This window comes from Diadema antillarum, unplaced genomic scaffold (genome assembly GCF_040938485.1).
Source record: "Diadema antillarum isolate AM-2024a unplaced genomic scaffold, OU_Dant_1.0 seq00001042_RagTag, whole genome shotgun sequence".
NCBI classification, from domain to species: domain Eukaryota; kingdom Metazoa; phylum Echinodermata; class Echinoidea; order Diadematoida; family Diadematidae; genus Diadema; species Diadema antillarum.
The window spans coordinates 268561-293686 of NW_027271873.1; the positions used below are offsets into that span (position 1 = coordinate 268561).

At 40.0% G+C, this 25126-nt stretch overlaps 1 protein-coding gene across 1 annotated transcript; it reads right to left on the reverse strand.

Moving 5' to 3' along the window:
- Positions 1-5416: 5416 nt before the first annotated feature.
- On the reverse strand, positions 5417-18304 carry LOC139743022 (NADH dehydrogenase [ubiquinone] 1 alpha subcomplex subunit 9, mitochondrial-like). Its single transcript, XM_071653527.1, has 10 exons — positions 18271-18304; positions 17590-17775; positions 15772-15869; positions 14966-15057; positions 14224-14365; positions 13259-13361; positions 12468-12535; positions 9886-9962; positions 8735-8897; positions 5417-6690 (listed from the first exon to the last, which is right to left on the reverse strand). Exons 1-10 carry the CDS (start codon positions 18302-18304, stop codon positions 6523-6525), a joined length of 1131 nt encoding a protein of 376 aa, XP_071509628.1. The 3' UTR covers positions 5417-6522.
- Between the last annotated feature and the right edge of the window lie 6822 nt (positions 18305-25126).

Genomic DNA, 25126 nt, shown 5'->3' on the forward strand with positions numbered 1-25126 from the left:
GGTAAGAAGAGTTTCGTGTGTTTTTATTTCCGCGGAATCAAGACATCACGCACAGGAATGTATAGCAAGCAAAAATATTCGCATGCTTTTATTTTCGCGCTAGTTTCTGGTTGCGCGAAATGCGCGAAAATTTCAACACCGCGAAAATTTCCACTTTTACAGTAAATAGTATTCTTTCACATCACACTATAGCTCATTCATACCTTTACAATGCATTTATGAGGTTAATTTGGTGCAGAATACAGCAGGTCTCTACAGGAGCATGCCGAGTGGGCCATCTTCCTCTTCGCGTGTGACAGGTCACCACTTGATTTAACTGTGTGACACTAATGCCAGTCTCTACAGTCGTGTTGTCGACAATGGCACAGACCGGGCTGGCCTTGCTTCCTATTCTCCCTGGAAGGCTTGTTACAGGGAGCATGCATTTCCTCAGTCAGTCCCGACAACAGCAAGATGAGGTCATCCAGTAGCTTAGGGTGCATTTAAAGGGACTGTACAGTACATGGTTGAGGTAGGGATTCATGTTTTGAACATTCCTAAGTGAGATAATGAAAAGCCTCTTATGAAATATGAAAGAGCATGTAATTTTAAGAAGGATTCAACGTTTATTTGATGAAAATTGGTTTTCAAATGGCTGAGATATCCAAAAAAGTGCTAATAATAAAAGGCGACATGCCACAACTTTATTAGGATACTTGTTTCACCTTGTTTTTGGATATCTCAGCCATTTCAAAACCGATTTTCATCGAATAAACTTTTGATACCCTTAGAACTGCATGCTCTTTGACATCTCATAGAGCGCTTTCTGAATATCTCGCAAAACGTTAAACGCTAAATCTTCACCTCGACCAGAACTGTACGCACCGTTTAATCTCAAAATTTTCTGAGGCAAGCTCATGATCCTATAAAACACATTTGAGATATTTATGGGCAATAGGTAAAATGCAACCGTGTTTATAAATGCGTTTAGAAATGCCATTCAAAGGATGATTCGAAACGTGTTTGAGACCATGATTGCTCTTCTGCGAGTAGATAAACGTAATGCCACTTTGAAACATGTTTTTATCTATGAGCTCCCAAGGTCAACTTCCAGTCTACACACCATCGGTTACAAAAAATGCCTGTGCCTCAGTTCACCTCTACTTCCTGGGTAGGAAATAAACTTGAATGCATATGTGGAGTATAATGTGTACTTGTGAGTCAGCAGATATTTTATTTCATGCTGTTCTGTGATTGATGTACAATTATAAAAGTGCCATGTTAGTAGGGTTTGATCGAAATAATAGATTATTGACTTACATTGCACAAGCTTAGGATGTAACAGTTGGTTCATATAACATTGTATGCATGTATTTCATTTCAAGCCATAGCATTACAATGGCTGGCTGCATGTGTATTCTTTTATATGAATCATGAAAAGGATGAAGTAAACAGTGACTGCTGGTGGATTATGGGTCTGTCTGGTTGTGTGTGACCAGCTGTCTGAACTACAGTTAGTGTAATCATTGGCTGGCAAAACAGCAACAGTCTGGGATTAAAGCATGGTAACACACACAAACACACACACAAATTCATGTTAGCTATTGTTTCCTTTCTTTACATTTTCATTGTCTGTCTGAGCAACATGACTCTAGGGGATACATACACATGTAGGCCCGAATTCACGAAGGTGGTACAAATGAAACCATGGTTTAAACCATGGGCAAAAACCATGGAGCGCCAAACGTCACACAGAATATTTTGTTACGAAATTGGTCATTTCATCGACAAAATGACCGTTTGGTTTAAGAAATTATCATTTCGTGGACTTTTAGTTACAAAATGTTGTCATTTCATGACAAAATAATCATTTCATCGACGAAATGACTGATTTCAAAACAACAAAATATTCCATGCGACACTTGGCGCTCCATGGTTTTTGTCCATGGTTTAAACCATGGTTTCATTTGTACCACCTTCGTGAATTTGGGCCATTGTGCACAAAATTCATGCTTAGTAATCAGCAACATGCAAGAACACACGGAAACAAAACACACATACATGTTAGTATATGATCTCGAAAATGAAGAGAAACAAGAGACCCGCGGGTCTAGCGCTCACCTGAGTATCGCACCGCAAGTTTACCTTTCACGCAGTCACTAATCTAAATTATTCACAGCTCTACTAAAATTTGACCAGGCATTCTAAAGTAGAAGATGAAAATGTACAATAGGGACCCAATTTTTTTAAGATTTCTTAATTTGGGGGGATTGGGGCCCCCTGGGGCCGTCTGGGTGGGGCATGGTGCCCATTTTGATAAATTGTGATCCTGACCCCCTAGGGATGCTACCTGCCAAGTTTGACGAAAATCCATCAAGAGGTTTTCAGGAAGAAGATGAAAATGAACAATTCAGGCCCCTATTTGGACCTTCCCAGTCCCCCCCCCCCCGCCCCCAAGAGGGGCACCCCTGGATCTGCTGTGAACAAACTTGAAACTACAGTCATTAATGTACTCACTCATAGTATTATCTTAGCTCTATAACTTCTGATTCTAGAGAAGATTTTAAAAGATTCCTTCATTTTGGGGGGTTTGGGCCCCCTGGGGGCCCCCTGGGTGGGGCATGGTGCCCATTTTAACAAATTGACTTCCTAACCCCCTAAGGATGCTACCTGCCAAGTTTGGTGAAAATGGGTCATGGGGTTCTCAAGAAGAAGATGAATATGTACAATTTAGGCCCCATTAGGACCCCTCCCCACCCCCCTCCCCTGGGTCCCAAGGGGGGCACCCCTGATTCTGCCATGAACAAACTTGAAACTACAGTCATCAATGTATCAACTCATAGTATTAACTTAGCTCTATCACTTCTGGTTCTAGAGAAGAAGATTTTTACAGATTCCTTAATTTTGGGGGGTTTGGGCCCCCCTGGGGGCCCCCTGGGTGGGGCATGGTGCCCATTTTAACAAATTGAGTTCCTAACCCCCTAGGGATGCTACCTGCTAAGTTTGATGAAAATCGGTCTTGGGGTTTTCAAGAAGAAGATGAAAATGTACAATTTAGGCCCCATTAGGACCCCTCCCCACCCCCCTCCCCTGGGTCCCAAGGGGGGCACCCCTGATTCTGCCATGAACAAACTTGAAACTACAGTCATCAATGTACCAACTCATAGTATTAACTTAGCTCTATCACTTCTGGTTCTAGAGAAGAAGATTTTTACAGATTCCTTAATTTTGGGGGGTTTGGGCCCCCCTGGGGGCCCTCTGGGTGGGGCATGGTGCCCATTTTAACAAATTGAGTTCCTAACCCCCTAGGGATGCTACCTGCCAAGTTTGATGAAAATCGGTCTTGGGGTTTTCAAGAAGAAGATGAAAATGTAAAAAGTTTACGCACGACGGACGACGGACGAAGGGCGATTGCAATAGCTCACTTGAGCCTTTGGCTCAGGTGAGCTAAAAATAAGAAGTATCACTAAAGGTGATTAATACTCCTGCTCCCACAGTCCAGATTCCTGTGAAAAAGAATTGAACCAGGGTTTGATAAAAGGTTACGAGTGTGTGTGTGTGTCTGTCTGTCTGTACACATGTGTGTAGTACCTTGTGAGTACCTGGTGAGTTTGCTTCACAATTGTTGAAATAGTTCACTCCACAACATTTGAAGAAAATATGCAATTACCATGGCAACACCTTATCGGGCACAAACACAGAGTGTCTTGCATAACTACCCCTATAGATCATTACAGGCCCTACATACTGAATTTGAAATAAATTGCTTAAACACTGAAGAAAGTAGTTCACTCCACAAGGTTTTGATGAAACTGTGGTTACCATGGCAACGTTTTCTCCGACAAACACAAAAAAAACATGTCTTGCACGCCTACACCTCAATGTCATCATGTAACCCAAGTTCCATCAACATTGCTTCAAAACTGTAGGAGGAGTTCGTGACACAAGATTTGCAACAGACCGCCCGACCGACCGACCACATGCTGATTCATATCATGGACCTAATACACATGGACATTCATCGTATCGTTGATTAATTCATGCACCCGTACATCTCAAAAGCGCCACAAAGACATTTTTAGCATGCTTCACTGCTTTGATCCCATGATCGTCACCGCCAGCAAGCCGGGAGAAGAACAAGACGGAGATTCGAGAAATCTAAAACTATATGCGCAGAAGAAAATAACTCGCAAAAATCAAGTAAAGTGAATGTGCAGTTGTGGTGTATGTTAGGAAATCATACCTCAAACAATTTCGCTTGGGAGAAGCAGGCAGTTTTTAAAAGAAAGCTAACATTTTGGAAGAATGATTGTCATTTGTGATCTCAATATTTCACTTTTCTCCGGCTTATTCCAGAGCAAAAAGGGACGGTAATGGTAGAGAACAGATATATCTTGCCATTAGGCAAGGTCATATGTGTGTGCGAAAATGTGCGAATCAGCAATTACCCATCTTTTGACACAAAATTTGTAATGATCTCAGGTTTGCTGCTCCTCATCATCTGTATTTATTCAAAGACATTTCCGTCTGAAAAAAGGCACATCAGCGAAACCAGACTGAAATGAGGGAAACGATTCTTTTGTTAGTGACGATACATGATTACACAATCATTATTGTCAAGACACCTGAATGTACTCATTAAGATGCACATAATCATGTGTCGGTGACGATCATTACATCAAAGAAAGACTACCGTGAATAGTCCATGTTATATTACGTCCATGTTCCTATATACCCCCTTATACACTTCATGTATGCGGGTGTATCAAAACGAGAATTGTGGGAATGTGTTTTGCTATTGTGAGAGCAAAATTATGTTTAGCTTGAAATACCTACCTACTATTTACACTCCAAAGGACTTCCAACTCACAGGAAGCCTACTGCATCACAACGGCAACCTGAACACAATTTCAAAACCTTGTTCTAGTTGAACAGTCAAGAGGCCCACATGTCTTTTTCTCTTAATTGAAACACTTCTGCAAAGGAATGCACACATTCTGACACATAGAAACATTCCTACTTCTCAGCAAAAACAGCATAGTGCATTGCACATACAGACAGACAGACAGACACACCCACCATGCAAGTGAAGTCTCCTGTCTTTCTTCTGTGCAAGACTTTAAAAGCAAATTTTACTCCGAACGGATCTCTACTCTGGACAATTATTTCATGAAGTTCTCAGAAATGCATTAAGATAAACATATCTGATATCTGTAATGCTAACGTCAAGTTGGTCTCAGTTCAATGAGCTAAAATGACTGCTGCATGTGCCCTAAAACTAGATTCATCTTTTATTAGTCTATGATGGGACATAGAAATTTTAAAGAAAAAATAAATATTTTATAGGAAATAAGTTTAAAGAAAGATAACAGCAACACATTGTTTCTTCTTTTAATTCAATTTATTTTGCTTTCTGACGTGGCTGACCATCAGAGGCAGACACTTAAGCAGTGAAGCACATTTCACAAATCATCTCTTTCCTATAGTATGTACAACATGTCATCTTTAATCTCAGGAAAAACACTCGTCTTCGTTTTGAGATTCATGTGGTGACCACTTCAAAAAACCTAACATTGCATCGATAAGAGTGACATCAAAATCACAGGCTATACCCTGCATTTATGTTTCCCTAGTAACATATAACTTGCTTTGGTTTCATTCTCATAATGAAATGATGCCCTGGTTTCCATGGTTACCATTGTACTTGGCCATGAGAGGATACAGAGGCTGTTTCCATAGTAACAACACTGGTGCACTTGGCATCAGCTGGCATCAGTTTGGTTTAATACAAATTTCTTGCACCCTATCTGAAAAAGGCAACTACAAGGATTGACCAATGTACTGCAGAGAATGTATGTTCTTAGAATGGCTTCTGCTGCAATTCAATAAAGTGTGATGATGAGAGGATGAATCATTTAGTGAAGTCAAAAATTCCACTTAAGGAGGAATGTCACACAATACTGAATGTCACATATGGATTTGCCCAGTTGCTAGCCACCTGCAGAGACAGATTATCAGCAATGGCAACTACCAAGACAACTGTATGTTAGCAGTGAGCCTTTTGTTGAAGTCACTGCAGTTTTGTTTGTTTTTTGTTTGTTTTTGAGTAGCTATTCTTTATAGTACAGTTCTCGTAAGTCTTAAATAAAATGCAATAGGTATATCAATGATAAAACATGTGCGTGGAGGGGGAAGGGTGGTTATTCAGGATGTAGAAATTGAAATAGCAATGAAATCAATACATCTTCCATCTTATGTCAATTGCTGGAGAAAGCAGAGAATAGTACTCATCCACTTGGCATTAAAAGCAAGAGGAACCAGAGGTTGAGAGACTAACCTGTCCTTTTTGTCCCTATTTATGCAGCCATAGTCCTTGACTTGATTTCATCAAGTCAATACCTTGGTTTAGCACATACAGCTAGTAGTTGCAATTTTTCACTTCATTCTCTCAAATATGTTGTTAACATCTTGTGTCTCTGTTTTTATCATAGGTCTTCAAGGGGGTGTGGCCATTCTATCTAAATCCCAAATAGCTATACACTCTTAATTCACAGTTGGGGCTGGTTGCACCTCGTCAATTCCAAGATCAAAGTAGCGATCGGCACGGTGTCTTCTGAGTCCCCTGATGGCGCCGTACTCCACCGTGGTCGGCGTCACTCCCAGGTCTTCTAGTCCCGGTACGCCAGCCTGAAGGACATCTGTGGTGTGTTGCTGGAAGATGTGAAGATGAAAAACAAACAAACAAACAAACAGGACATAATCAAAATTCCAATGGACGAGGTGTTCAGCATGAAAAGTATATTGCAGTTGTGTACTTACGTGCAATGCTCTGCACAGACACTCGGCATATAACTCCCAGCATGTGAAAATATGAATTGAGTGAGTACAGGGGGTACTTGACCACATGCATGCAAACAAATTGAAAGATTACTGAGAGTACCTTTATTACGGAGAAGTAAATGCAAGAAGAAGTAAAAAAATCACATTCTTTAGACAATATGGCTTTCAGTGTAAGCATGCTATTTACTGGAAAAAAAAACCCAACAACAACAAACAAAACAACTCCTTAATATTTATTCTTCAATCTGCACTTTGATAGCCATCGTCCATCGTATTTGTTGAGGTCATGAACTTTGAGTGTTTTCCATGTGATTCATGAGACTTTTCAATCAACTTGCATGACTAGGCTAGTTATTACCTCCTCCAAGGAGGTAAAGTGATCATTGGCGTTGGTTTGTCTGTTTGCAAAATAACTCAAAAATGTTGTGTACGGATTAAAATGAAACTTGCATAAAAGGTCGATATTGACACAAGGAACACTTCATTCAATTTTGGTAGTGATCCAGGAATTTTTACTGATTTTTGAAGGATTTTTCATATTTTAGCATAAAAGGTCAACGAACTTGGGGTTTAAGCTGTGCGTATTGCTCGGGCAAGGCACCGTGTAATGACGTAAACAAAAGGCTTCTATTTTGAGAAATTGCATGCGTGTAAGAGTGGAAATGAGTTGCTGGCTTGGCGGAGGTCTGTGCTCTCCGAGTGCTTTTCTAGTTTGTACAGTAATGTCAGGCAAAATGTACAGGACAGCCTGAAAAATCATCACAGAGATGTTTGTACATCAAGGTATGCAAGCCCCCACGCAACTAGTATCTCTGTCATGGAAGCAATCATGAAAAGAAAATTAAACGTTGACAAATAGTCCTACAAATGTGACTCTGCACCTCAAAACAAACAAAAAGTCGCCAGACATGAATTTTTAGTTAAGACCATATTCTGAAAGAGCAGACTTTAAGCTTAAAAATGATGTATAACCCAAATCAAATGGACTCTCCTAACCTATCTAAATATTGGAAAGAAAGCACAAACTCAGGAAAAGTGTGAACTGAGAAAAGAGGCTCTGAAGTACAGTGTCTATTCAAGCGCTTAATCTTTACCAAACCGTGCTGGCTGTGCGATGAATGGGACAAAAAAAAAAAAACAGGAAATAAACCACCAGAGTAACAACAATGAAGGGATTATCAGATTAAACTGAAATTAAGCATGCTTCATTAACACATTCTATCCATAATTAATGCCAACTTTCAAAGCAGTAGCACTATCTCTTCAAAAGTTATTAGAGTTGAAAGTGAAGAGTGTGGACAAGGTTTTTCAGAAATGAAAAAGGGATTCTAAAGACACACCTAATCACACTATTCTACCAATGTTCGAGATAAACTGCTAAAAAAACACACTTTTCTGCCCGTTTTATGATACCAAATTTTACCATAATGTAAAAGAAGACCCGCTCTTTCAGAAAATATGAAAAAGTCAAGTTCGGCTCGGTTGACCCATTTCACTTATTTTCAGTCCTCACGCAAAATCAGTGTGTGCGACTTTATGTTCGTTTTGAGGTGCACAATCACAAATGTGAATGGTAAAGCGATTAATTGTATAATTTTCTCTTTGTGGCTCTAAAACATTTTCATTGGCCCGAATAAAAGGGCTGCTATGTATGATTCAGCTATACCACCAAAAACAAATGTTATCTTGTTACTCTATGTGACCACTATACATCGTCGAATACTGACCATGTGGCCAAAATGGGTTGGGCAGCAGCTATATTTACACTCATGGTCTCAATGCACAGGGGCCTTCACTCCTTGTTGAAAAGGGGACTGTTAGTGGCTACAAAGAGCAGGGGACCACAAAAGATAGGTGACCACTATGACAAGTTTTACCATATGACAAAGGCAAGTCTGTGCGTTAAGTGACTCACCAGTTCAAGCATATCTCGGGTCAGGAAGGGGTCAAAGGGTGAGAGTTCAAATCCACGGGCTACTAGCCTCAGAATCGGGCGGGGCACGTAATACCTGACGTACGGTCGTCGTGTGACCCGGTAGAGGAAGTCCACCAGTTCTGTGAGATGGTAGCCCTTGGGTCTGGTCATACAGAAAGAAAACACATCTCGTGAGTCCATGGTATAGACATGCACAGGATGAGGGAGGAAACCATCGAGGAAAAGGCTAAAAATCAAGTATTAACTAACACCTACAAAAAACAGTACAGTGAGATGAAAATTACAGCTTAACGGGACTGTACAGTACTGGTTGAGGTGAGGATTCAGCTTGTAACATTTTGCAAGATATTTAGAAACCACTCTATGAAATGTTAAAGGGCATAGAATTCTAAGGGGAATCAAAAGTTTATTTAATGAAATCGGTTTTGACATGACTGAGATATCTAAAAGCAAGGAAAAACAAAGAGATTCTTATAAAAGTCGTGGCCAGTCAATTTTATTAGGATCGCTCTTTTGGATATATCCTAGCCATTTTACGGCCAATTTTCATCAAATAAACATTGAATCCTTCTTGAAATCATATGCTCTTTCATATTTCATAAGAGGTTTCTCATTATCTCGCCCAAAAATGTTACAAACCTGAATCCTCACCTCAACCAGTACTGTACAATCTCTTTAATATCTTGCTAGTTCTATCACTGACATAAGGCAAAAGCAATTTACGGCATTTTAACTTCTTAGGTGATACTAAATAAAACAATTCTTCAAGACCTTTTTTTTGTTTTACTAACATGCTTCTACACACTGTGGAATATTTCTTTTCCATTTTCTAGCCACAGGCAATAATTGTGAGAGCATTGATGCATTCACTTAATAAGAAACAGAACAGCTCATAGTATTTTGAATTTGAATTGAATTTTCTCATACGTACTGACACAGAGAGTCTCCTGTGAATTTCACAGTGTAGTGCTATCAGATTTCAATAAAGCTTACAGTACCTACAGCTTACACTGTACTTGGCTTTACCTTGGGCAAAACTGTGATAAGACATATATGACATATTCATTTCTTCCCCTACACTCCCCCCCCCCCCCAAAAAAAAAAATAATAAGCCACAACCTGATACTTACCCAGCAAGCTCGTACAACTTTCCATCTATATCCTTTTCCCTGGTGAGAGTCATGATTGCCTGGGCAACATCTGCCACCTACAAGAAGGCAAAGGAATATGCACACATAAAAATGAAAATGTAACAAAAGGAAACACACAAAAAAGACTCAAATTGATACAGTGGACTCCCGTTATAACGAAGTCCTCGAACCAGCAGTTTTCTTTCGTTATATCGAAATTTCAATATAACCGAACAAATAAACACTTTAAAAAACTAGAAATGTCGCTTTGGCGACTGATGCCTCCGCCATAATGCATGATTCTCCCAATAGGCGTATGGTACAATGTCTTCACAATGAGTGATCCATGACATTTTCACATAACTGGCAAAATATTGAAATGACAGGTTTGTCAGAAATGTCTTGAACTGGGTTTGCCATAATTTTCTAAGAGTGCAGGTATACATATTTGGGGAATTTTGGGGAAGTTTACGCATTGAGTAATTTCAAAGGTATGAAGACAGAGTGTGATAACGGTACAAAATAATTTTTTTTTTTGGGGGGGGGCATTGAAACCTGGCCTTTGACCCTTAACCTTTGACCTTTGACCTTCTAGCTGGAAATTTCCTGGAGAATCTCCATTAGGTAATGCATGTACTAAGTTTTGAAACTAATAATGCAAACATTGCATATACTAGTATATGAGGGAAATAGTAAAATTTTGAGGAGTTGACCTTGACCTTTGACCCCTGACTATTGACCCATGACCCCTAAATTCCCTAGAGAATCCCTGCCAGACAGTACATGCGTATGTACCAAGTTCCATGAAAATACATTGAACCATTTGCGAGAAAAGTGATATTGCAACATTTTCACCTAACCTTTGACCTTTTGACCTTTGACCTTATGACATGAAACTCTCTCTGGAGAATCTTTACGCAGTAGTACATGTCCACACCAAGTTTCAAGAAAATACCTTCGGGCGTTACATAGATATGGGGGAAATAGCAACATTTTTAGCATTTGACCTTGACCTTTGACCTCTTGCCAATGTCACTAAAATCTACTCAACTAATTGTCCCATCATACATCATCCTTGGACCAAGTTTGGTGAAAGCTGCTTCATCCAGTTTTGAGTTATCACGTAAAAAGATAAATTTTCGGATGTGACTTTGATCTTTGACCTTTGACCTCTGTCCGATTTCACTGAAAAACTAATCAAGTAATTGTCCCATCATACATCATCCTCCAACAAAGTTTAGTGAAATTTGCTCCATCCAGTCTTGAATTATCGCGTAAACGGTTACAATTTCATGATTTGACCTTGACCTTTGACCTTTGACCTTTAGCCAATTTCACCCAAAATCTAATCAACTGATTGCCCCATCATACTTCATACATGGACCAAGTTTGGTAAAATTCCAGTAAACATTACTCAAGTTATCGCGTAAACGAAAGCGGACGGACATACGGACGGACGGACGGACAACCCGAAAACATAATGCCTCCGGCACCACTTCGTGGCGGAGGCATAAAAACATAGAGCGGATAATGTGGAGGTCTGAATTTTTACTTTGTTGTAACCGGAATTTCGTTATAACCGTGTTCGTTCAACATGGATACAAGGAAATGCCATAAACACTCATGCAAGGCAACTTGTGTAGATGACGGAAAGTGCTAATCCACTGCATTTTCCCCATTGAATGTAGAAACTTATCACAATGAGCCATAAGAGATCATTAAATTGGAACTGCTAAACTTTGACTCAACTAATACAGCTCTCACAAATTTTCAGACACAATATCATCCCTCAATGAGCCATGCTCACCATTACTTCCAATTGGCACACAGTTAATGTTCAAGTCTACAGATCTTGGTGGTTGGTTTTTATGCATTCATAACTGATTCCACAGTTTATATTTCATCGCCCAGCAGTCAAGTTTTGCTTGTGCACCTCATAGAAAAAAGCCCTTTGCTGGAGCTAACTGTGATCATGTACGTTACACCCCTAGTAACTCTAGCCCTGGAGGATACAACCTTGGCACTTCATGAAAACTTAATTGGAAATATCAAGGACTTAAACTAGGATTCTTCCATAAAAAGGACACCATCCAAGGCAGAGGAGAAACACATCTCCAAACTACAAGAGCACTCGTAGAGCACAGACCTCCACCAAGCGGCTCATTTCCACCAATTACACATACATGCTGAAAGCTCCCAATTTCACAATATAGAAGCCCTTCGTATACATCATCAGCTTCTAGCTACGCGACACTTTGCCCATGCAGAACACACGCTCTAGTGCGCGCATGCAAACTTAAAATACACGCAGCTTGAACTCTCAGGTTCATTGACCCCATCTGCCAAAATATAGAAAATCCTTCAAAAATTCATAAAAATTCTCAGATCACTACCAAAATTTAATCACCTGTTCCTTATGTCACTGTAAACTTTCCCTGTACGTGTCATCCAAATCCGTTCACAATTTTTGAGTTATTTTGCACACAGACAAAATACAAACAAACAAACAAACCAAAGCCGGCAAAACATAACCTCCTTCGTGGAGGTATTAATCTGTCACAGATGTAGGAAAATATACTCACATAGACTGGTCTCTTGACAACTTTCCTGGCTGATGGGTAGAGGGGCACACCCCCAAAGAACCTTTGGTCTGAGTGAGAGAAGGGGAGGAAGAGAAGAGAGAAAGACAAAAATAGCACATGATTTACAAACTATACATCTCCTGACAACAGGTCGGTATCCGTTTTTAAAAATCTAGCCAACTACTGACATGAGGGTACTGCACTAGTAGACTTTTTACTGGCTGTGTAGGGCAAGTAGGGTATCAATATGACAGTCTTTGAGATAATACACTGTATTACCATGCTTGTTTTGAGGAAAAAAAGCCAGGGGTACATAACACTCTGTTCTTGGAGTGCATCCCTGTGTAATGGAGGAAGCATTCTTATCAAGCATCCTGCCATCAGAAGCATGGACAGCAATTGCACTCCACAACTCAAAGGTTGATTGATGGTGCACACATGATCTTATGTACAGTGTGCTAACTGACTTCAGGTGCTCAAGATGGGAAAAAAGAGACATGGAATTCAGCTCATACATCCTTACATCTCTACAAAAACTTGACATTTTTCTGTAATCTTCATCTCTTTTTCATATCAACAAATGGAGTGGCAACATACTGCCTTCTAAAGGAAATATATAACAGCAATATCACAATTTATCATGTGTATCTAAGTTACTTGAGGAAAATTGCTGACTGGTTCAATATGAATAGATATTATCAGCAGCAAAGTGTTTAGCTGTGTGAAAGATCTGATCAACCCCTCCTTAAATATGCATCATGATATCAAAACTGAGGGCTTTTGCTACTCACTGGCAAAATGGTTGAAGAACCTGTCCTCTCGGCCAAACATTTGGGCCGGCCTGATGATGATGGCTTCTGGAAACTGCTCCCTGACAACCTTCTCGCCAGCAGCCTGTGAAGGGTCACAGAGTAACAGAGGGCAAAGGTCAAACATCTATTGTGATAATAAGCATGGCACCCACTCCCCCTCTTGATCCATTCCTTCTAAATAAATAATAGCATGATGGGAGTCATCAGATTAGAGTATTTCGGATCATACAATATTCCGTGGATACCAATAAACATAACATATACAAGCAAAAGGGAAACAAAAATCATCTGAGTCTGCATGAGGCATCATCCAAATTATCAATACAATTTTGTCTCACAAATGACACTCTATACTTGCAAGTTTTACCTACACAGGCGTACATATTTAATTTGTTACTAGTCTTCTGGAAGTTGTTGTTGTTTTTAGCTTTGTTTTCTCACTGTTGCTGCAATTAAAATGTTTCTGTTTGACAAGAAAATGTGGATGACAACAAGGATCTCTTCAATTCACAATGAGTTAAATTCACCTCCTTCACCCTCTTATAAGACTGACACATATTATATAGATGATGACTGGTGGGGGAGGGAACATACTGAATGTTCCACCCTCAGGGTTTGAAATGCTATTGAGGGAGGTTATAAGTCCCGAGACGAAGTCGAGGGACTTATTGCCTCCCTCAAGAGCATTTCAAACCCTGAGGGTGGAACATTAGGTACATGTTCCCGACAAGAAAAGTCATCATCTGTTATATTATATGGGTTAGTCAAATACCATCATTCAATCGTTTGGTATTGTTTGTCATTTGTTACGTGAAAATGTTTTCCCATGGGAGGACATTACAAAAATGTTCTGCCCATGGGCGAACATAACCCATGTGCCTCCATCACGTGACGGTGTTCAGCCAATCACTAACCGGTATTTGACTAACCCATTTAATATATACCTTTGTTCTCAGGAACTTGGATGGAGAGGCCAAATCTGCCCCTAGGGCAGACACATGGATTAGCCTTGGTACCCCAGCCTCTTTGCAGATTCTTGCTAGATTCCGTGGTCCCTCGATGTTGACGTCTTCAAAGGTGTAATGCCTTCCATGATAGCAGAGAAAAGGACATCAAAATTTTAACAGCTGCAGTCGCATTGGAAATGACTTTGATGTAATTGCACTGAAAAGATTCATCACTGACAATGATTAATCTTGTCTCAGAACAGTTTGTACATATCATGTTAATCAAAGTAAGAAGTAGAGAAGTTCACACAGAATCCTTGCTCAAACATTCTCAACTAGTTTGATGCTACAAACTTTTAACATGCAACGAAAATGTGTATGTGTCAACAACAAAAAAACCGATGTTGGCGAGTATTTTCATACTGATGATGACCAAGAATTCCAACTGCCTAGAACTTTACTCCAAACTTAACACCACATCCAAGTTGGCTTTCATAAATAGAGTAAGACTAGAAGCAGAGACAAGTCTACAGATTTTGTGGCAATCAGACCTGACGTGAGAAAGTGAAATGGAATGTTTCACATGTTGTCACAGTGAAATTAGAATCGACCTCATTTGGAAATTGGAGGAGGTACAGATGCTGTTATCTTACAATGTAATAGTTAAATACACATTTGAGCATGGTATAGAATTGCACTGCGAAGCTAGTGTAAGACAAGCACTGACGGAAAGGCATACCTTGTCTCAAAGTCTTTGCCAAGTAGGTTGATCACCACATTGCAGTGTGAAACAATGTCTCGGATTAGGTCATGGTCCCTCAGCTCATATTGCTACCGAGACACCGGGTCAACAAGAGGGAAACAAAACCAAGAAACAACATAACTGCATTGCCTAGGCTTTTAATAAAACCTCAGCAGGAAACCTAGAAATCAGAACATGGCAAGGACATAAAAGTCATAGACTACTGAAATTGCCAATGTGATAGCTTTTCAGTCTCTCAACCTGATTACAGCTCTAACCAGTGACAATCTACACATACATGTATCCTGTAATAATCCATGTGACACAATGTTGCTCCTGGATTTTGTGCAAGATTTCTGGTAAGGCAAGCTGACAAATGCATGGATTTTCCAGACCTCTTACATGAATGGTTTCTTGCATACTCAAAGCATATGAAAAAGTAGATAACTTTACATGCAAGTCACATTACAGATTTAATCTGGTTATCAACTATTCTGAAGAGCGATCAAATTGACATCAGCACTGTCCTTCTTCTCATATTATATGTGAACTTGGTTTCCCCATTTTTGCAAGGATTACTGCCTACACAGGAAAACTGGAAAACAGGAAAATCACATGACATTCTGACCGCAAAAGGCAACTAAAACTCACTGTTGTGCACGTGATATGCAAATGGACACTTGCCTGTTTTAAGTACTGGGGTTCCTGCCCAGATGCCAATTTCGGCAAGTGGGCGAAATATATCTTATGTTACATGCCCTGAAGGCAGTAATGAGAAAGAAAGAAATACAACACTCGCTTACCCTGAACATGACTTGTCCTAGGTCTCCCATAAGCTTGATTGGCATGACCCAGTATGGGTCACATCGGTGAGGTAACACAATCTGAGAGCCTTCTCGTCCTACAAATATGAGATTGTTATTCAATGATAAATAATATGCTATTCTCTGTCCATGGTAGCATCTTCAGTGTTGCCGCTGCTCTACCAGAGGGTCCTGTCATTATTACAACCCTAGCATTGCCAGGTACCCATTTGTACACCCGTGTTGAGAGGGATATGGTGGGTAAAAGCATCTTGTCCAAGGATGTATGAGGACATACAGGCACTTGATGAGATTTGAACTCAGGACCTCACATTGAAAGTCACGACTCTTATCCACTACTGTAAAAGTGAAATTTTCTGCGCTCTGCCGAATAAAACAAGTTTCCCGTGTTGACATCAACTACTGGAACATACGGCATGTAAAAATATTTGCGTGCCTTTATTTTTGCGCTAATTTCTGGTTGCGTGAAATGTGCAAAAATTTCCACTTTTACAGTATGCCACAGTGCCCCTGAAGATAAAATGTTGAATTATCACTTAAAGGTGAAGTGCAGTTTGCATGTAAAGTCTCTGTGCTGTCCACTTTCCCTGTAAAATGTCATTAAACTATAGGCTTATTATCAATTACTCATCTCAATTAAGACAAAATCCTACTGGTAATAAATACTAATTATTGAGAATTCATGATGCACCAATTCCCCCTCAGTAAGATGCTCAAGGTGCAGAAATAAAGAGATATGTAGATAACATAAACCTATACAGTGTGCAAGAGTAAGACTACACTTGATATGCCTTCACACATCTCTATAGATGCACCCTGCAACAAACTATAAACCATGGCTCGACACTAACTTTTTTGTTTGGTGGCCCAATGGAGCCACCAAAATCCTAAATTTCAAATTTTTGGTGGCCCGAGAGAAAAATTTCGTGGCCCGAAAAAACAATAAAAAACATTAAAAGTCCTTTTTTTTTAATGAGTCAAATATTTAAGTTTTATGATAGTAAGAATTAGAAGTGTGACATATCTACTCATAAATAAATTTCAACAAACTTGCAACACTCACTCTCAGGCACTCATTAAGTCCTTTTCATCCATCCTTTAAACAAATTTAACTGCTAATTTCCGGCGCAAAAAGTTACAAATTTATTGACATACTTTTCAAAAAATTTTGGTGGCCCGAGGCGGGCCACCAAATTTGCCCTTTTTAAAAATTTGGTGGCCCGACTTTCATTTTTGGTGGCCCCGGGCCACCGTTAGTGTCGAGCCCTGTATAAACAGTACAGAGTTTTGCTACAAAATGTACTGCACTGCCACTCATTTCATTTCAGCTGAATCCCTCATTGAAACCATACACAAGTTGTTTAAAAACTTATTTATTTGAGCCAGTAAGCTCCAAGACTCTGATGTTCTTTAATAGACATCATAATCAGACATTACAGAAGTACAATTCTTACCAAGCTAATTCTTGTTTAGTAATCTACAATGTCATTGTTTTCTGATAGTTTACTCAGACAAGAGGTAATAATTTCAAAATGACATGATTCATGACTAAAATAGGGAACTATAATTCAAATGGTCAAATCTCTCTCTGCATTTACTTAATTTGGTACTAATTTTTCTACAAAGGTACAATGTACATTGTAGGTATCTTGAAAAAGAAAAATATTACTTGATGCCTTCTACTACAATCAAAATTTATAGAAAATGCCTTTGCACACATCATATCTTAATGTCTTCACTCTTTTAACAGATAAAATGTTTTTAATATCATTACAAACTTACAAACTTGGTTCTTACCGAGTCTACTGACAACATATCTGCCAAGAAATCCATTTCCTCCAAAGACGGCTGCAACAACTCCACTGAAGGAAGACCGGCCCCCTGTTCCCTTGGGCACCAGAGAGTGGTGGTAAGTGGCCTTAGAACGCCGAGGTTCAACACACAATGGCCCACAGGCACTGACTCGCACAACCAGGGGTGAAACTGAAAGAATCCAGTTTGGAAAGTCTTCAGATTACAGACCCATTCTCACTGGGAAATATTGCAACATTGAAAATAGCAATACGTATCATCTTCACTCAAGTGCATTGTTACTAAATGACAGATATCAAAGTTATGGCAATAGAGAGTTATTACCAGTTTTGGCAAGCAATTAGTGCTAAAAGTCCAGTTTATTTAAAGGTCATAATTTTCTGTGGTGAGACCAGCCCGAACACGAAGCGACCAGCCTGAACGCATTCAGGCCGTTGTTGTTCTTGTTGTTTTGTGTTTAGTGGCGTTTTCCATTCTCTTTAGAATATAGTACGCAAAACACTGCTCCATCAATTTCCTTTCCTTTTCTTTTTTTTTCACAAAAAAAGGTAAATATTGTAATAGGGGTCCTTGGTCAGCTGCTGTTGGTACGTCTATTTGCCTGCTTAAAATTTATATCTTCTAGCTAATCTGGCTCACTGCCTCCCAATTACCTGTGGCAATTACCTGTGGCTGCCGGCTGTGCTGTCACATTCAGCATGATTATAAAATAAAAATCTGCATGGTTGATGGAATACATTTTTATCAAATCTCAAGTTTGTAAATCGATGTGGGATAGGCTATAGCTATAGAGCAAATAATCATCTCCCATTTCTCTGGCAACGGATACAATCCAACATCGCTGATGGTGATCCTTGGCCCTGAGCGAGTTGGCCTTGACTGTCTATCACTCAGCCCTCGCCTTCCGTGTTCGCCTCGGCCTGATGATAGACACCTGCACCTCGCGGGTCACCTTGGCGATGTTACTTGTACCATCGGCCCACTGCCCTCGCAGTTGATGATTGTTTGCTCATTAATTTAATCATGATTATCTGCGACAAGGCCACACCACTAAACTACACACATGTACGCATACTACAGTCAAACTCGGATACCTCGAATTCGTTGGGACTGAAGAAAATGGTTCGACGTACGCGAATTTCGAGGTACGCGTACGTCGAATTTTCTTCGACTTATCCGATGTTTATCGATGTTCGACGTTTATTGATGTTCAACATGGTGTCTGTTATAGTGCCTACTGATTGTTTGCATGCTTGTCAATCTGAATTGAATTAATCAACTTTTATATGAATGAATTGAGTGAAAATCGGAAATGAAAGCAAAATTTCAGAAATAAAGATTTTGGTGACCCGATCGCGCCACCAAAAAAAAAAAAAAAGTCGGATGTTTGCCTTTACTTTTGAAAATGAACAGCGGTAACAATCGGCTACGTAAGATGCTAAAATAAATGTCAGAGGTTTGCGTTTAATTGTGGAAATGAATGACGGTAATATTCGACTCGGTATGATACTAAAATGAATGTCGGATGTTTGCTCATACTTTTGGAAATGAATAACGATAAGACTCAGCTCCGTATGGTGCTAAAACTAATGTTAGATATTTGATTTTGCGTTCGGAAATGAATAAGGATAACATTCGGCTCCGGAAGACGCTGAAATAAATTTCGAATTTTTGCTATGACGTTCGGAAATGAAAAACAATAACATTCAACTCCGTACGATAGTTAAATAAATGTCGGATGTTTCCTTATACTTTCGAAAGTAAATAGCAATAGCATTCGGCTCCCGAAGATGCTAAAATAGATGTCAGATGATCGTTTCTATGTTCGGAAGAAAATAGCAGTAATATTCTGCTCCATCATGTCCATATGATGCTAAAATAACTGTCTGATGTTTGCTTTTAAATTTCGAAATGAATAACAGTAACATTCAGCTGCGTTTAATGGTAAAATTAATGTTTGATGTTTGCTTTGACGTTTGGAAAAGAGTAACAATAATATTCAACTCCTGACAATGATGAAATAAATGCTGGATGTTTGCTTTTACGTTCGAAAGTAAATTGCAATAACATTTAGCTCCGGAAGATGCTAAAATAAATGTCTAATGTTTGCTTTGATGTTCTGAAGTGAATCACAATAATATTCAACTCCGTACGCTGATAAAATAAATGCCGGATGTGTGCTTTTATGTTCGAAAGTAAATGTCAATAGCATTCAGCTCCGGAAGATGCTAAAATACATGTCGAATGATTGCTTTTTATACGTTTGGCATGTTTGGAAGTGAACAGCAGTAACATTCTGCCCCAAACGATGATAAAAAAATATTGGATATTTGCTACGGTACATTTCGAAATAAATATCAGTAACATTCAGCTATACGTTTCATGGTCCAAAATGTCTGATGTCTGCCTTGACGTTCAAAAAAAATTGTCAGATGATTCATTTCACTTTCGGAAGTGGACAGCAGTAACATTCGGCTCCGTTCGATAATGAAATAAATGTCGGATGTTTGAAATGAATAACGGTAATATTCTGCTCCGTACGATGCAAAAATAAATAACAGATTGTTGCTTTAACATTTGGAAATGATTAATGGTATTAATCCGCTCAGTTAGATGCTAAAACAAATAGCGGATGTTTGCTTTTATGTTTGGAAATGGATAAGGATAGTATTCAGCTCCGTAAGATTCTAAAATTAATATCAGTTGTTTGCTTTTACATCTAAAAATGAATAACGGTAACTTTCGGCTTTTTACAATGCTAAAACAAATGTCGGATGCTAACAAATGTCAGCAAATGCTCCCATTTTCTCATTTCAAACGTAAGTTTTGACCTCAATATATGGACATCAACTTTTATAATAATCTCTACGCCTATTTGTCAAATCTTTAAACACAGAGTAAGATGATTGAATTTTCTATTCATTTGTTTTAGACATGGGCATCTGTATCACTTCAATAATGCTTAATATTAATTTGTCTATGTTTAGTAGGACCGATTTAGTTTTTCTAATATCTTTCCTGATTTTTGTTTTTGTCACCAGATTTTACTTTCGACCACCAGAAAATAAAAATCAATGATATTGGTGGCCCGATAAAACTTAGTGCGGAGCCCTGTGTATTCTATTCTTCATTGTGATCGGCCTATACTTCCAGATTTTCATAATCGCATTGCTGGAAAAAAAAAGTTTCAGTGCTTGGGTTCTCGGGGAAGTAAACTTCGTGAAAAAAAAAAAAAGTTTAAAAAAAGGCACTACGAGGGAGATTGATGTTTTGACAGTTGAGCGTGATTAATGGCAAAGATATAACTGTCAACGTAAGCAGGTGCGCCCCGACGGTTGAGAAATCTACGCGCACGGTATGACTGTCTCGATCAAAAATCAAAACACAGTGGTTAAAGAAAAGCAAATGATGGGGCAGCGCGTAGTGCTATCGTAAAGCACTCCATTGGCACAGGTGCTATGTGCATACCATGTACGTGTGTTGGTAGGTGTTGGGGATTTTCCTTGTCAGCTGTGTATCGGGTACAGGTACAACGTACAATGTACTAGTATTTCTCCTTGGGCGCGCGATTGTTCTGGTCTCAGAATATTTACAATCGAGTGTGAAAACATATGTGACATGTCTTCGCTGTCCACGCGCGCTTAATCGGAGATGCTGAGTGATGTTTGCAATTTCGATTCGAGCAACATGCTGGGAAAAACAATAAGTTAATTAAGATCGGGACATTAGATTTCCCTTCGAGGTAACCGAACTTCGAGTTATCTTTTTCGAGCTACGCGAATTTTAATACACGGAAACTCCATAGGAACAATCGGGACTTTCATTTTGCCCCCGAGGTAAGTGATATTCGGCTTATCCGACGTCAAGGTATCCGAGTTTGACTGTATATAAGTAGGTATCCAACACATCGACACTGTACAGTGAAACCGACCACCTCTATTCGCTGCATTGCGCACACAGGACGAACATTCATGCATGAGACTTCGCGCAGTGGTTTTGCATTTTTCACTGGGGATTTGATGACGTCAAAATACTACTGAAAAAAAGGATATACAATTTTGTAAGATCAACAGCAAAAACAATGATACCATAGATTATAAATGGCACATAGGAAAAGCACTATGTGCATTTCACACGTATTGCCAATAGAGGGTAGGGGTGTTGGTTTCAAAGTAGGGTGCATGCAACTGAGCGCATCAAAATAACAACCTAAGGCCACGTGTTCAAAGCAGCTTAGTAGCAGTTTAATATCTTGGTCTTGGAGTTAGAGCGTGTATACTTGGGTGACCCGCACCTCGTCATAGTTAATGTTTGCGCATATTCGAATCACATTTCCCCACTGAAATTCTTTGAAACCCAACTCACAAACAAGAAAAATGCTGAAAATTCCAGTGGAATCACAAGTTCACTGATTGATATCGAAAATTTGCTGCTATCGTCGTCAAACGTGAACGATGCGAAAAAGTTGCGCGCAAAGGAAGGGGCCCGCAACTCGTCACCCGCGCTCCCATAGACAAAGCACGTAAAAGACGTGTGCGGGTGACCGTGATGCTCCCATAGACATACACGTAAAAGATGCGTGCGGGGACAGTGGTGATACTTATAACACATATTCCGATTAAATTTCAGATTTTCGCGAAAAACTGTTCGGTTTTCACCACAATTTGCTTGGTTGTGGTTGACCAAAAGATCGGTCTGTATCTGTCCGTCGGGGAATGTTCCGTGGAGACTGCGTCTGGCTTCACGGATCCCCTCCGTATACAGACCGAAGTCAATGATCCCAGCTCCTGTGTGGAGCAACGCGCACAGATCAAACGTTACGATAAACCAAATTTCTGACAGCTTTTTTACATTCAAACAAGTTTGACATGACATGACACATTATGCAGCAATATTTGGGGTTAATTTTTCACATTGTGCAATCGAAATACTCACAGTAACTCGGTTATAATGCAGAAATTTTATCCATATCGCAACATTGCCGTTCGCAGGCAGTAAGTCGCCATTTTGAATCTGTAAACCAATCACATGCGAGGTACGTGTTTTAGTAAAAAAAACACGTAAAAACTACCTCGCATGTGATTAGCTAATAGATTCATACTGTATGTTTCTGCAGTTTGAACGTGACGACGCAACGGGCTGATTGATGTGTGTTTTGCGTTGAAAATTCTACCGAAATATTGGATTATTCATTAATCTGGTGAGTGTAGTCTATTCTTGAATAGTTGATTTAACTATTCAAGCTTAAATTTGCCAACCTAGGGCCGTGAATTAGACGCAATCGAGAAGGGTGAGGTACCTCACCCAATTTTCCATAGAGACAGTGGTTAAGAACATCCACACAGCAATGGGTACTGGTACCTTCCGTCTGTCTACGGAGGACAGCGTTAATGGCAAAATATAAAAGAGTCCTCCGGACAGACGGATCTTTCTGTCTAGGTCAGTTCGGGAAACCCACTCACAAGGGGGGCCCCTCCTTATAAGTAACCCGTCCCCCTTATAAGTAACCCCGTCCCCCTTATAAGTAACCCCCGGGGCACCCCTTATAAGGAGTCTCCACGCTTTTTTGCAATGTAACGCGAAAATGAAAGGACTGCGGCAATTCACTTGATTATGTCCATAAAGCTTCACAAGTTTCCTAGTTACTCACGAAATTTGAGCAAAATCGGTTTGAGGCATCATATCTAAAATCATGGATTTAAATGCGATGTCAAATGACCCATGCGAATGCTGAAATGCGAGCGACTACTGGCGTGAGTGTCGCCAGGCGCGGCGGCGCGGCAATGCTTGAGTGCAGACGTGGCGACTGAGTACACGCCACGTCTGCACTCAAGCATTGCCGCGCCGCCGCGCCTGGCGACACTCACGCCAGTAATCGCTCGCATTTCAGCATTCGCATGGGTCGTTTGACATCGCATTTAAATCCATGATTTTAGATATGATGCCTCAAACCGATTTTGCTCAAATTTCGTGAGTAACTAGGAAACTTGTGAAGCTTTATGGACATAATCAAGCGAATTGCCGCAGTCCTTTCATTTTCGCGTTGCATTGCAAAAAAGCGTGGAGACTCCTTATAAGGGGTGCCCCGGGGGTTACTTATAAGGGGGACGGGGTTACTTATAAGGGGGACGGATTACTTATAAGGAGGGGCCCCCCTTGTGAGTGGGTTTCCCGAACTGAGGTTGTGGTAGCCCTGCCAAGTTTCAAGCGTACTGAACACAGTCCCGGGCATAAATTTTTGTTTAGTGCACTTAAAACAATTTTAAGCGAATTTTAAGCGGGGTGATGGTATTCGGGCCCCTGACGAGGTGCGGGTATCTCACTAGATATACATGATATACCACAAAGGCCAAAAGCGCATTTTCATTGCGCATTTTAAATTATCTATTGATAGAAAAACATTAGGGTGTCGATGTGTTGGACACCCAACCATACTTATCTAGGTAGTAACAGTAACAGCTAGAGAACGTATAGATCTAGCTATAGTATAGCATAGGTCTAGCCTATAGGTTAGCGGATAGCTGATGATAGCTCGCGAGCGGTGCCCGCGGTGCCGCACATCGCATGCGTCTATGCGGGTACGCACGGGGGACTGCCCAATCATTAATCGCGTATTTACGTTGGTGAGCTGAGTGAACGATGAACGAGAACAACTCAGCATTTGAAGTCAAAGTATGAGGAACTCCTCCATGAATAACAAATATACATGTAAACCGAGAATCTACAAAGGTATAAGTTGTGATCAATCTTAGCTTAAAGTGATTTACAACAGGGAATATGGACGAAAATAAGATACTTACGTGCCGAAGGCACCTTTCTCGTGGCTGCCAGAGCGGCCATTTTGATCGGCAATAACAGCGAAAATGTAGTAATGATTAATTTAGTAAAACATGATAATATTACCCAACAGAATGTATACAAATTCATAGTTCATTATTTATTAAAAATAGTATTTACTTATTCAAAATGAGACTAAGTAGGTTTTGAATATTAATAATGTCAAAATTATATTGTATTTTAAACACTTTTAGAACAAGCTTGATACTAAACAGCGAACAGTCGATCAACCTCAAATTGCAAAGAGCTCAACCACCACCGACGTTGCACCACCGGCACCCCGTGTATATGTACCAGAGAGTGCTAGCTTTACCACTCTTTTTATTTGACCACCACCACTGCATTTACTTGTAGGCCTACATCTACATCTCCTTGGCCGGCCGGCATTCTTCTTGAATACGTGTATTCCTCCCCCGGCATCCGTCCGGTACAGAACCACGTCGCGTCGACGTCGTCCATGGACGGAATAAATAGGCGCCACTATTTAGTCTACCGCAACCAAAACGCAAGCAAACGTACGGGGTAGGCCTATGCAGTAATATGTCAGTGAACATCGTGTCATCGTAATAGATTAACATTGTCAATGACTTGCTTGATGTTGAGCTAGAACTCCTCGGAATCTACGTTCTCTTACTCGGTTGGAGCTTTCTTTTTCCTCGTTGACGTTGGACAGACCAGTCTAGTA